The sequence below is a fragment of the Pinus tabuliformis genome, chromosome 1_1 (assembly GCF_031772625.1).
Source record: "Pinus tabuliformis cultivar Carrire ecotype Pingquan chromosome 1_1, CPIR1, whole genome shotgun sequence".
NCBI classification, from domain to species: Eukaryota; Viridiplantae; Streptophyta; class Pinopsida; order Pinales; family Pinaceae; genus Pinus; species Pinus tabuliformis.
Window position 1 is genome coordinate 269,959,821 of NC_142297.1, and position 14,582 is coordinate 269,974,402.

A 14,582-nucleotide genomic window follows, 5' to 3' on the forward strand; every position below is an offset into this window, starting at 1 on the left:
TTTATTTTTCCCTTGTTCTTTGTCCTTTTCTTACACATGTTGAATTGGTTTCCAAACTTGCCAAGCACCCAGTGGCTTCTCCTCTCTTTGACCACATATACACACTAGTTTGGTTTGCCAAACCTGACAAGCACCCAATGTCTTCTCTTCTCTTTAACCACGTATACACACTGGTTTGGTTTTCCAAACCCAGCTAGCACCCAATGTCTTATCTTCTCTTCAAGAAACAAGGGAATCCAAAGACTAAACTTCCTCAACCCTCAATAGACACAACAAGGAAATCCAAGGACTAAACTACCTTAACCCTCAATATCAACGACAAGGGAATCCAGAGACTAAACCTCCTCAACCCTCAATATCAACAACAAGGGCATCCAAAGACTAAATTTCCTCAACCCTCAATATCAACAACAAGTGCATCTAGAGACTAAACCGCCTCAACCCTCAATATCAGCAAAAAGGGTTGAGACAATCTGATACCTGCCTGTCCCATCACGTTGTACAACACATACACATACACATTGTACAACACATCACATACACCTGCACCTAGTGTACACACAATACATGTATGTACACATCATACAATACAACGAACACACATTTTGCGACACAACGACTACACAATACACATAACAAAGTACCACATATACACAACACAACATGTATGACAAGCACACAATACCACATGTACATAACGCTTCCTTTACAACATGTACACAACACCACATGTACATAGCACTACCTGCATAATGTGTACATAATACCACATGTACACCACACCACCTACACAATGTATACACAACCCCACATGTACACAACACCACCTACACAACTGTACACATCACCACATGTACACAATGCCACATGCATGATGTGTACACAACACCACCTACACAAAACACCACATGTACAACATGTACACAACACCACATGCACATAAAACCACATGTACAATTATGCAGACAACACCACAAGTAAAACATGCACACAACACATGTACATAGCACCACATATATATGAAAGAGGAACACCATGGTCTGAAACCCCAAGGTCTTCGTGTTTTATTAACCAGAAAAAGTTAGAAGAGCTTTCTTAGAGCAAGTACACGATTGAAAAATCGGATCCAAATAATGGAGAGAGGCCTCTCATTTATAGAAAAATTCGTACACAACACCATATATACACAACACTACATGTACAACATGCACACAACACCACATATGCAACATGTACCCAATACCAGTATTGCACATCCGGAGACCACATCATCTCTACCAAGCATCCTTTCTTCTAGTGTCTTTCCACTATACATTCCTATCCAAGCATGTCGTATATTGCACTGCTTTCATTCTGATGATGTATCAATTAGTATAACTTGTCCATAGCATAAATGTAGGCATAGTATAAGCACATAATATAAATTCATATCCACGCGATACTAACCTCATAGACCTGTCAGGGATACTCTTCCCACTCGATTCCTCATAAACATTAGCATAAAAAAATCATGATCCTTGATGACCCTGTCAGACATGGCATACATACATACATGTTTACATATATAGACATCAACATAATCATGATCACAACATAATTAACAGATATCATAAGTTCAATGTTAAGAGAACTCCCTTTATTCGTACACAACATGCACAACATTGAGAACAACAGTTCCCAACATAGCCAAGGCCTCTGGCACCTCAAATCCATTTACTTTACTTCTTCATGTTACCTTTCTAGTGGCTATCTTGCCACTGTCCATTTACCCCAATGGGCCCAACCAATCCAGCCCACTGTCATATCCTTTCCTTCAAGTGCCCTTATACATGCATTAGGCTTCATCCAGGTCTTACATTACCTGTTGAGTTTCATTCATCTCTCCCCGATATCCATTAACTTTCCTCTTCCCGAATCAATTCCCAAGACCCTCAAAACATAAAAGGAAAGAAAAAGAAACAAACAAGAAGAAAACGATGAAAAACTAATAGCAATAGGACACCACAAACAAATTGGCATGACCATGCACCAGAATTGAACAAAATTGCAAATCAAGCACAAACAAATCAGTAGACACTGAAAGCACAAGACTAGCATCAAAAACCATGACTCAACTCCTTAGGTTCCCAATGCTTCCAAGGGAAATCTCAACCAAAGCCTTCTTCAATATTTTGTGGCAGTCTCTTTTGCCATGCAATTCTCTGCATCATACTGTCATAAATACATAATTGTCAATCAATAAATAAATATAACATACCAGTTAGTTTACCTTGTTATGCCAGGCACACTTGTAACTGAACACGTACATATACCATCTCTCAAGGGACTCCAATTCCTTGAGAATCCAACCATAACTTGAAACCAATCGTTATACCTGTCAAATACACGTTCATGAATATAACACACATCCACGTAATGTGAGACAAAATCAAGGTTAAGAAGACTTCTTGTATTCATGCAAAGCACTCATTCATTTGGAATTGTGGTTTCCAGACTGAATGCTCATATCAAGGACATAGGAGCAACTCCTAGGAGGACAAATTTTCTTTTACTAATATTGACTCTTGTACAAGCTTTAATGTTGATAAATTAGGGAGTTGGTGCTGACAAAACTAGGGAGTTAGTGTTGATAAATTAGGGAGCTGGTGCTAATATATCAAAGGGATGATGTTTCCTTTTAGTTGGTGCTAATAAACCAAGTAGTTGTTGCTTCCTTTCAATTGGCATTGATAAATTTTATTGTACTCTTTATATATATTAAGAAAATAATTTTGTGATTTTCTCTCGCTTTGTGCTTCCACATAAAACTCTTCGTGCTTCACAAATTTATGTGCTTTGTTTTATATTTGTCATGTATTTACAAGTTTTTGAAGTTAAAATTTTTTAATATTGATTCACACCCCCCACAATGGTTGAATATTCCAACATTAGCTCTTTCCTTTTAAGACCACCGGTCCTACCGCTAATAACTCGTCAATTGAGTTTGCATTATGATGCATTTTTACAACTAGTTGAGGATTAAATCTAAATTGGAAAGCTTGGATTAGATATTAATTTCAACTTCTATTATAGTATTCCTCATCAAAAGCAAACTGTGATATATGACAAAGAAAGAATAGATAACACTAAGATAAAGTATGTATGGCATTGATATGATATCAATGTACGATGATGGTAAATAATCACATACAAAATGGCTATGAAGTATTCTCCTTTGGGCATCAAGTTATTTATCATATTAAAAATATTTTGAAATTTATTCAAATGTCAAAATGCATGTATAAATTTAAATTACTTTTTTTAACATAGGATAATGTTAAATCTAGTTTATTCCAGTTCTAAGTAGTGTGGAATTTATGAGCATGTCAAAATTTATGCATCCTTGTATGATTATGCTTAGCAAATGACAAGCACATAGGCACACCATAGGATATGCTTAATTGCAGGTTATGGTTTGCATCATGTGTGAGACCCATAGTTTATGGTATATATTGTACATGAGACATGACCATATATTGTGATGTCTATTGTACGTGAGACAAGAATGCATGCCATGATATGTGTTATACATGATGTGAGATAATATGTTATGATGTGTATTGCATATGATACAAAATTTTGTTCATGCATATGACATTTAGGTATCAAATAGACATTGGTATCTTGAGCCCCTCAATGAACAAGTTTTACACACACTATGGCCAAAACATCCTGTGACCAACATTTTGACAATCGAATTTTAACACTGCATGAGAGTGTCTCTTTCTTCAATATGACATGTAATGCAAGCCATAATTATAAACTTGCCACTTACATAGATTTTCTACATTTATCTTCTTAAATTCCATTGTGATTTTACAACACGCACAACCTATAATAAGGCCATTGATTCTAAAACTAAATGGAAGTATCTCTATCATTTAAATATGAAATGGAATACAAATGCTAATTGTTGATATACATCTTACAAATATTCTATACTTTTATGTTTGTAGAGTGTGTTGTGATTTTAGAACACATGAAGTAACAATAAAATTTAAAGAGAAAAAATTAATTTTATGTTGAAAGATATACTTTTATACAACTTTTCAATGATGAAAAATAGCAAAAAATAATTGTATTTCAATTAAAATGGTAAACTAAGTATACCTTTCATTAAAAGTGTTAGGTGAAATCTTGATTTTTTAATTTTTACCCTATTCAACTTCCAAGATATGTTTGAATTCCTTGGAAGTCTTATATGGGGTTTAAGTTTTGTCAATTCATATATACATTATGGTTTAGTGGTAGGGATGAGGTTTAGCCATAGATACAACTTAGGTTTAAACCTCAACGAGAGTAGAGCCATGTATGTGGTTTCCTCACATAAAAGGAAATTCAGAGATCTCTAACAATCCAAATAGGTAACCCGACATTACTCACGTGTTTTACCATCATTTTATCAAAAGAATCCAATCCAAAAATTTATAATCAATTCTCAACAAATAAAGTATGCTTGGAAATGTGTGAAAGAAGATGTTTGACCTCCCTAAATTGGTTTTCTTAGAAAAAAAGAAGAAGAAAAAAGATAAAAAGAAAGAAAATGTTCACCTACACGATAAAAGAAATGATTAGTTAGTCTCAAAGAAATGATTAGTTAGTCTCCCATGAGAGAACTACCCATTACCTTTTAGAAGGGAAAAAAAATTTTAACCGAATAAAAATGATTGTAAAATCATACCCTAAAACCTAATCATATTAACATATCAACCCTCCAATATAAAAAAGAACATGATATCAATTACTTATATTTTCAACCCTCCAATATAAAAAAAAATATGATATCAATTACTTATATTTTCATATATAAGATATTAAAAAAGAAAATGAATAAATTAAAAAAAAAAAAAAACATTATATTGGCTAAAAATTAACTATAAAACACTAAACATAGAAAAACATGTTGCAATTTTTCCAAAACGTACAATTGCAGGTAAATACAAAAGTAAGAACTAACCAGCCTGTCATAGAGCATTTAATGCTCTTATAGAGGCTTCCCGGATGCGGGTGCATAAGGGGAGGGAGAATGGCACGCGCCAGCACGTGGGCGGGTGGCATGCTCACGGTGCCTGGCGGTACCACGCGTTGGGCTGCATTAAACCATTTGAATGCGAAGAGGAGAAGGCATTAATGCCTGTCTACTCGGCTCGAGGGAGGCAGTTGAGCGACGGGGTGGTGATGAAGTTTAAACAGAGAAGGATGGCACGACGGGAGGAAATTTGCGAGCCTAGTAAGGAGACCCTGCTCCGCTCAGACAGCAATGCGATTGCAGAGCTGAGGGGTGTTAGCTCTTGGAGCTGTGATTGTGAGACTGTTGTGGGTTCTAGGAGCTGGGTTTGTGAGACTGGTGTTGGTCTCTGGAGTTGGTGCGGGTTCTTGTTGCTGGGATTGGCTCTAGGTGCTGATTCTTGTTGCTGGGGTTGGTTCTGTGTGCTGGTTCGTGTTGTCGGGGTTGGTTCTTGGTGCTGGTTCTTGTTGACGAGGTTGGTTCTTGGAGCTGGAGTCAGGGCCTGGTGCTGGCGTTCGTTCCTGACGCTGCTGGTCGCTCTAGCCATTGTCGAAGCACAGAGCACTCGAATTGGAAGAAGGATAACAATGCCGAGGGATAGGCCGAGAATGGGCAGCCGGAGGGGTGGAATTCAAGGCAGAGCTCCACCGAAAGATGACTATTATTCCCCCTCTTCCTCCATGGAGGTAACCTCGAGGCCTCAGTGGTTTCAGGACAGCAACGATGAGGAGGGGGGGCATAATGAAAGAAGCCCAATTGCTGAAGAAAGGCAGAGGGAGCTCCCCATGCTCAGGTATCGACTCCCCTGCCCACAAGTCAATTCCACTTTGATTGTGTCCATTACTGTTGAACCTGGAGTTATTCCGAACATGGAGGTCGAGCCTCTGCCAGAAGGGCAGCGCTCCAGCAGAGAAGACTCTCCAATTGCTTGCCTTCCGATCGAAGCAGGAAGTGGTTGGTCGCCGCATGAGCGTGTTCCTGGGCCGGGATGGTTGGAGTCTCGTCGCGCATATGGGATGGGCCTGGAACGCCCCGCTACCAATCTTGACCCGGATGCTGGCCCTTCTGGGCACGCTGCTGCTTCACTGGCTCGTCGCGCATATGGGATGGGCCTGGAACGCCCCGCTACCAATCTTGACCCGGATGCTGGCCCTTCTGGACACGCTGCTGCTTCACTGGCTGGTACGAGCAAGCCAGCCCGAAAGGGTAGCCCAGATAAGGTCATCCAGCTTTCAGATTCAGAGAATACGCTCCATTTCGGGCGCCGAACTGCAGAGGCGCTCCAGACTACTGATGAAGACTGAACTCGCCCTGGTAATCTATGTTTTTGTTGGGATTTTGATGTGTAAAACGGCTAAGTGGCAGCCTTATTTCTGTCAATGTGTCGGCTATATTGTTCAAGTGTCACCCGTAATTGTCCAAGTGTCAGTTGTCATTGTCCAGTTGTTTGTGTGTCTTTGTCCGGGTCATCCTACGGCCCTGGTGTCTTGGTGTCCAACTATGATATGTCCATCTATGTTCAGTTCTTCTATGTTATGTAACAGTGTCGGCAGTGGTTCAGCAACATTCCCAATTTTGAATCTCTTCAATTTTGGAGCTGATAAGTGGGCAAGGCCAGGGCTGACAAGCAAATCCTCTTAAGCCTTGCCCTTTGTACTCTATTTTGTATACTTGTTTTGTATGATAATAGAATTAGTCAAATTCAGAAAAAAAAAAAAAAAAATGCTCTTATAGAGGCTTGTATGGAAGTTGGTTCACCCTACATGACCATGGCAACTCTGGCAACTCCTATTTCCACCTCTATAGCATTATTAATGCTATGTCCTTACACTGACCTAACAACCCCTTGACGTCACCGCTCGCTTACATCTCGGGCTTGAGCATGGATCATGCATGTTACATGCATCCATCTCCAACCTCCGGCGAATACGGGTCACCGAGCTCTGGCAATGTCGTGTTCCTGCTGGCCTCCCGCTCCGGCGATGCCGTGTTCCTGCCAGCCTCCACTTTGGTGTGTTAATGACGTTTACCAACCCAGCGTGGAGTCTCATAAACTCCTTACCAACCATCCTCAATACTTTATCTGCTCAAATCCCGGCAATTCAAAGAGAGCAACCATCGAACAGGAACACGACAAAGCTCCAACGAACAGACGTTACAGAAGGTGGTCCCCTACAGCGCTTCGAAACCGGTAACGCTCTGTCTTGCGCCAAATTGTGCTTTGAATTACATTGAAGACCGTCCTCAATACGTTATCTGCTCAAATCCTGACAATTCAAAGAGTGCAACCATCGAACAGGAACATGACAAAGCTCTGGCGAATAGACGTTACAGAAGGTGATCCCCTGCAGCGCTTCGAAACAGGTAACGCTTTGTCTTGCGCCAAATTGTGCTTTGAATTACATTGAAGACCATGAGATTTATATCATAATCCTGTAAATCATGAAAGTGCCTCCCAAATGCCCAGCAATGTCTAGTCCAAGAAGAGAGCAATCCAGATAGAGAGAGGATGGTGCTTCGCTCGTGACTCTGCATAACCACCTATTATTCCCCCTTTCCTTTTTCAATCCCTCGATAGGACCATCGATCATCCATCGCTTGGCTAATTAAGTACAAAATTAGTTGTTAGCAGGCCTTCCTTGCCTTCACTCCACAACAATACATCCTTATCAGCGTCTGTACCATCATCAACAGTAACCACTCTCCATCTAAATGTACAACCCCTCGTAAAGATCACTACCTTCTGTTGTCCCGTAAACTGTTTGACCAGAAATCCCAGTGGATAAAACAACGTCTAGATCACTCCTCCAACCTCAATTCTGTTAAGCTTCCCCTCCCCTCAAGCAGATAATCCCATCTTCATTTGGATATAACCCCACTATTACAAACCCAAATTCAACTAAGCCTGCTCTAATCCATTGAACCAATGTAGTTTTTTTTTCACAGCACTGATCTCCCCCCTCCGTCTCAGTCTCCACCTCCATGCATGCTTGATCTTTCCATGGTTCTTCTGCCAACTTGGACTGTAAAGAAGGTTTATTAATGAGGCGTTGGCTTTGTTGGGAACCATGTAGTAATACCAAAACCTGATAGCATATATAGGGATAAGCCGGATGAGATTCTTTCCATGGCAGGGTAACCCAATTAGGCAATTTTCATAGCCAGGTTTGAAAAGGCCGCAATCAACTCCTCTTTGCTTCAATTTACCCCAATCAATTTTCCAACCGAGCCTTTCATCTAACAGATTGTGAACAGCATAACTGAGTAGCAGATTTTGAACAGCATAACTAAGGAAACACCAAATATCCACTAAATTGCTTGGACGAGTCTTCTTGTAACTTTTGCACATACATCTTACAGGGTTAGGGAGACGAAAATTAAATTTTCCTCACCAAAACGTTTTGTCCCATACATGCTACAGGGCATGGGGAGAAAAAATAAAAGTTGTATATTCTATTTCACTAAGATGTATTTATGTGTGCACCAACCACCGTATATTTAGCTTATATCTGTTCACTTTGTTAACTGAAAAAATATATATTTATGTGTTGAAATTATTTAACTCTTTTCATTATTTATGTGTTAATTTTTTATCATTTACAGAAAAAGTTGAGTTGCAACAAATAGATATGTTTTCTGTCCAGTAACATATTATATATAACGTTTTAAATATATCAAGGATTTAAGAACATTTTATTCTATTCCAGTTTTCAAAATTTTAGTGTTTAAAATGGATTTTAGTGTTTATTCTATTATTATGTTTTTCTTTTTAGATTATGGTATATGGAGAGCATTAGTGTCTTTACTCTCCTGGTTATGTTTGCAGCGAAAAAAAATGTCCTGTAAATAAATGGCATCCTATTTTTCCTTTGTTGAAGAGTCCATAGAGCCCTCCCCCATGGACTTTGCGGGTTACGAGCAGTATGTGCATCTCCTCGAGCTCAGTGCCATGTGGAAATTCAAGGAATGGCCTGGTTAGTCTAGAGAGGGGTTGGTAAAGGCTTCCTTATAGTCATTGGAGATTACTTTTCGGTTTGTTCCGTCTATCCTCTGTGACATAAGGACTTACATTGACAAAGATGAATGGAAGAGAAGGCTTGAATCCTTAATTAGTTCCCAGATTGAGTTGATTTCAATGATTTGTGAAAATGACAAGCAGGTTCCCACTCTTCAGTTGTCAGTAAGTAGTGGTGTTCTTGCTAGGAAATTTTTCCATGAGGTATGGCAGAGACCTCGTGCTTTACCTATGGTTAGCAGAACAAATGAAGAGAGCTTACTTCCTCATTTGGGTACATGGAAAAGCGTTGAAGGTATGGTTTCTAGAATATGGCTTGCCATTGAAGGCCATATGCAGAGGAATCCCTTCACTTTAGGTCTAGGGGAACCAAATATGTCAGGTAAGCCTCTTCTTGAATATGATAGAATCTGCAAGCCAAGATATTTTCACTCTTTAAAACAACATAAACAGTTCCATGATCTAGAAGATGCCAAACTTTGCAATGTCCTCTAGATCTTTGAGGCCTGGGTATTTGTAGGCCAAGAATTGCTGCAGAGAGTATATGAAAGAATAGACTCTGGGGATTTCGTAGGAGCATCCAGAGACTGTTGGATGGTTGAAAGGATGTGGAACATGCTCATAGAAATTGTGAATTTGCTTCTAGTAATGGATCCAGATGATTTCCTTTGCCTTAAACACCAGTTGGCAATTAGCAGCACTAGTATGCTTGCAGGCGCATATTGCCTTCAGTCTGCCCCCTTAGAGACCTTACAAATGCATGCAAGGAACTAAGGCATCTGGTGCCCAAAGTCATGGCTGTTGAGGTTGATCCAAAGGGTGGACCAAGGCTCCAGGAGGCACTTATGCATTTGTTTCATTCACATGGACTTCGCTCACATAATACTTCAGGTGCTTACCATGTTGCAACAATACATGTTCTGTTGGCCTTCCAAGCAATAGAAGCCACGATGAAAAGGTTTTTCTTCTCATATCAGCAGTTGGTAGACAACCATGGGTAGCATTGAAATGAAGGGTCCATCATATCTAGGTGCTTGTGATGCCCTGCATCAGATATATTTTGAATCACCTTATTTCCCTAGTGTGGATGGTGCAAAGATATTTTTGGGTTACTATTGGCACTAAAAGTCTACAACTATGGTGGATGGTACACTGGAAGATCTACAGACAAATCAAGTGAAGTTTACAAGACAAAGAACAGTGCCTTCAATTTTTCAAATTATTACCCCAAATTCATACATACACTTTTTACATTGACAGTTTTGAATACTATACATAGAATTATATTGGATATAGGATTAGACTCATTTTTGTTCATCCCCATCAGTAGGAGCAATCAATAGAACAGTGCTAGAAATTTGAACAATTTTTTTTCCCTCTCCAACATGGATAGGATACTAAGGATTCATAGTGTGCAATTCCTCCTTCGTTAAATATTGTAAAAGATTGTCCAAAATTAAAAAGGTAATTATTAAAATTATTAAATTTTACGAGTTGTTTCTTTTTTTAATTTTTTAATTCTTTACCTAAATTCTATGATGAGTTTAATGATATTTATATAATTCATTATAAATTTTAACATGAAATGTAGTTTAATGCTGTTATTTTTTTTATTTTTTTTAAGATTTTTTAATTCAGTGTGTGAAACTGAGATAATTATAATTTTAAATTGTTAAGTTTATTTAATGGAATGCATCATAATTTTTTTGATGCATTATTTTTTTTTTATATTTAATCAGATTTTTTAATTCAGCATGTGAAATTGAGATAATTATAATTTTAAATTATTGAATTTATTTAATGGAATATATCATAAAAATTTTAATGTATTAAATCTATATCATATTTAAATATATAATTTAAATGATGGAACATTACAATTTCATTACGGGTCATACTAAATAATTATCTCTTTAAACTAGGCCTCAAAAAATATAATTCTTTTATTTGAATATTTTCTGCTTCAAAATTAATATGAGTGAACCAACTATCCAAGGGTCTTATTGGATCTTGTTCTGATTTATTGATTTAACGATATATAAGATATATCATTATACTATTGATGAGTCATCTTATACGGTGGCTTTATCCAATTTTCTCTTATTGACGAAGATAGTTATCTTTTATATATATATATATATATATATATATATATCAATTTTTTGGATATATTGACATCATACCGTTACGTTTTTTTCCTTTTTTCCCTACATTTGACATTTCTGTGTTACGTGTTTGTGTCATAATAAATTTGAGTGAGTAGTAAGGGGTGAATGAGACTATTCTAAAGGTTGTCTCTTGCTCATCATGTCTGCAGCGCTTTTCATGGTGGGTTTCTACTTTGACAGTGATTTTCTTCCTTTGCAGATTGTTCTTCAGAAACCATTTTGATGCTTCTTTTCTATAAAAGTGGACATACTTTGTAAGTCAAAACACCAAAACCATAATGAAATTTGTTCCTTCATACTTTGGTATAATTGTAATAAAATCCATTATGGCCTCTTCCCAACACTCACTTGGTATGGAAAATGGTTCTAGTAGACTTGGTCTCTTGATTATTCCTCTTTTGTATTCAAGCTACATTCCTACCATAAATATCCACTCATTTCCAAAGTTTTGAGAAAAAATATTACATAATGCATTTTGGATTGACTAATAACATATAATTAGTATAATTTTTTATCTCTACATTTATTTTACAAAGTACTCTAATACTTCTTTATACTCTACTTCAATTTCCTTGTGTTATTACTTAGGATGTCAATTAATTTAACTGAATTTATGGTAAAGGTATAAATTTTTCCTTTAGTTCTTCAATACTAATTTCTTTTAGTGAGATTGTAAATTTTAGTCAAATTATTTATTGTATAGTATCATTTATAAAATACGTTGTTCTTTAATCATATAAGTTTAAATTTAGAACATTGATAATGCATATTGCTTATAATCATTCTCACTCTTAATATCTATAATTTGGCTTAACACTTATCATTTTCTTGTAGATTGACACACGGTTCGCTCGCTTGTGCAGAGCCTAACCCCACGCTTTACAGAGAACAAAAACAATCATTGTAATTTTTCTTTCGTGGGTGACTAGCAACCTTTAGTGAATTGCCTTCACCTCTGTATTTTTTTTCCATATAGTTTAGATTGTTTTAATAATCAGTATTAGTAGGGAAATTACTTAGCCTTTACTTTAAAATTTTTACATTTCACACATAGCTTAATTAAGGGGAAAAGTAAGTGGCCATAATCCACACATTTTTTCAATTTGTTTTGCTATTTTACCAAGTCACATAGCTTAATTAGCAAAGGAGTAAGTGGACCATAATTCACTCATATTTTTTACTAACCAAAGCATCTTTACTTCATTAGCATTGGGACTAGGAACTGGTGTTATTAAAGAAAGGGAGTAGCCCCTACTTCCCTTCGTCTTTTAGACGGTCCTGGGCTTGCATCTGAAATATTTCTCAAAGCACTTAGTTTTTCATCTCACTTTTTAGGCTCACATAATGTAATAGGAAGGAAGTAAGTGGCCCATCAACCACACATTATTTTATTTGCAGGTAAGGAACAAACATAATTTAGTGTAAGTAGATGAAGTTGAAAAGGATCATCGAATATCCACATGACTACAAACTTTGTATGTTCACTCTGTCACTTACACACACATTTCACTACACACACTAAGCTACTCTAAACTTTGAACAAAGGGAATCAAGTGTAAAAACATTTTGTACTTAGTTTATTTAAGCTTAATTTTTCACACCATAAGTGAAGGAAGACACGTAAAATCAGTCATAACTTGAACAAACTAAATTTCCTCACATGGGCCACAAAATAATTTATAGTTTAGGTTAGGACTGTTGGGGGTAGGCATCCAATAAGCCGCCATGGTCATGTTACATTTTGAAACATAGAAGTTGTCTTTTAGGGTGCTTCAAATCCTTCAATCAGTCCACGGAAAAGACAACCCAGGCAGCACAGAGACCCGATTCAGAGGGGGTTTAGCTTAGGCTCAGTGCGCGCGGTCCTATATGGGGCTACCCAACCTATATAGTGCTCGGTACTAATAACCGATTACCAAGAAGCTAAAGACTCGACTGCCTCCGCGAGACGAAGGTATCCTATTGGCCAAATTTTAAGGCATCTTTCCCTATAGGTGGAGGTGTGGGAAGCACTAAAGCCTCAATCAATACCTTGGTTGATTCTTTTCGTTGTTGGAAGCCTCACCAGTTCTTTCTGGACATAGCCCCAGTACTCGTCATTTTTTGGCTGCTGGAAGCATCACCAGCTCTTTCGGGACGTAGCCCCAGTACCCGTCATTTTTTGGCTTCTCGAAGCGTCACCAGTTCTTTCGGGACGTAGCCCCAGTACCCGTCACAAAAGATATCTCCACAAGGCCCAGTTACTTATAGAGTGGAAAGGATGAATAGGTCTTCATAGGACTTTTTATCATACGCAAAACAAACTAAAATATTTTTCGTGTTTGATTGATCACATAGCTTAACTTAAAGGGAAAGTAACACTTTATTTTTCATTTTGCTTTATGTATGTAATTTTTTTTTATACACATTCCTCTCCTCACCACAAACATGACACACATTCCATTTTAAGAATACATAAATACTTTACTTTTTCATATTAAGAATAACAAGACAATGCTACACAAAACATTCCAATTCTTGTTTCACCTGAATATACATTAAAATAAATTCTACAAATAAAAATTGAAATGAAACATTTTTTTTAACTGATATAAAATGAATTATTGGATAATTTGTTATTTATTTTGATTTTTTTTGGGTAGAAAAATTGGAGGAATTATCTTTTGTGACATATTTTATGATATGTCTTAATTTTGAGATTTAGAATTTAAAGCCCTCTAAAGTTATTTTGGGATATGAAATGAGTGAAAGCTTTGTGAGCATAGCTCTTTGCCTCTTGATGTCATTTTACACACCAATTCTAGCTTTCAAACAATGTGAAAATCACCTCAATCAAATTTCATATGCAGAAGTTATGCCTCCCACAAGTTCAGCTAACTTGTTCATACGGTGGTACCAAGTGGACGCTGCATCAACGCCATTACTTAGATATGTGGAGTTAGTCATGTGTGGACATTCAAGAAGATCATAAAAGGTCCAAAACCGTAACACTAATAGTGGCTTGAAAAATGTGAAAACCCTAAACCTTAAATAGTTTCCAAGCTATGTTAAATACTACATCACTAGGAAGAGAAGGGGTTCCATCTTTTTAGGATTGTATTAAAACATAGTTGAGCACAACATATAGGAGTGGGATTTGAGATCAAAACAAAGGAGAAAGATAATTTGCAACAACCATATAGAAAACAATGTCATAGGCAACTCGATAGTCAATACCCCTTTCTTTGTATTTGTATTTCCATAATTAAATAAAAAAGAGTAGAGTATAGGCCTCACCTTCTAATTAGGTTTTCTTTTATATGATATCTCCTGAGTTATATCTTGTATTAAATTATATGATTTTTATATTCAC

At 37.1% G+C, this 14,582-nt stretch overlaps 1 protein-coding gene across 1 annotated transcript; it reads left to right on the plus strand.

Annotated features, from left to right (window-relative positions):
* Window positions 1–6,996: 6,996 nt before the first annotated feature.
* Window positions 6,997–9,836, plus strand: LOC149212583 (nematode resistance protein-like HSPRO2). Its single transcript, XM_089388732.1, has 5 exons — window positions 6,997–7,238; window positions 7,347–7,411; window positions 8,926–9,021; window positions 9,127–9,444; window positions 9,583–9,836. Exons 1-5 carry the CDS (start codon window positions 6,997–6,999, stop codon window positions 9,834–9,836), a joined length of 975 nt encoding a protein of 324 aa, XP_089244858.1.
* The last annotated feature ends 4,746 nt before the right edge of the window (window positions 9,837–14,582 follow it).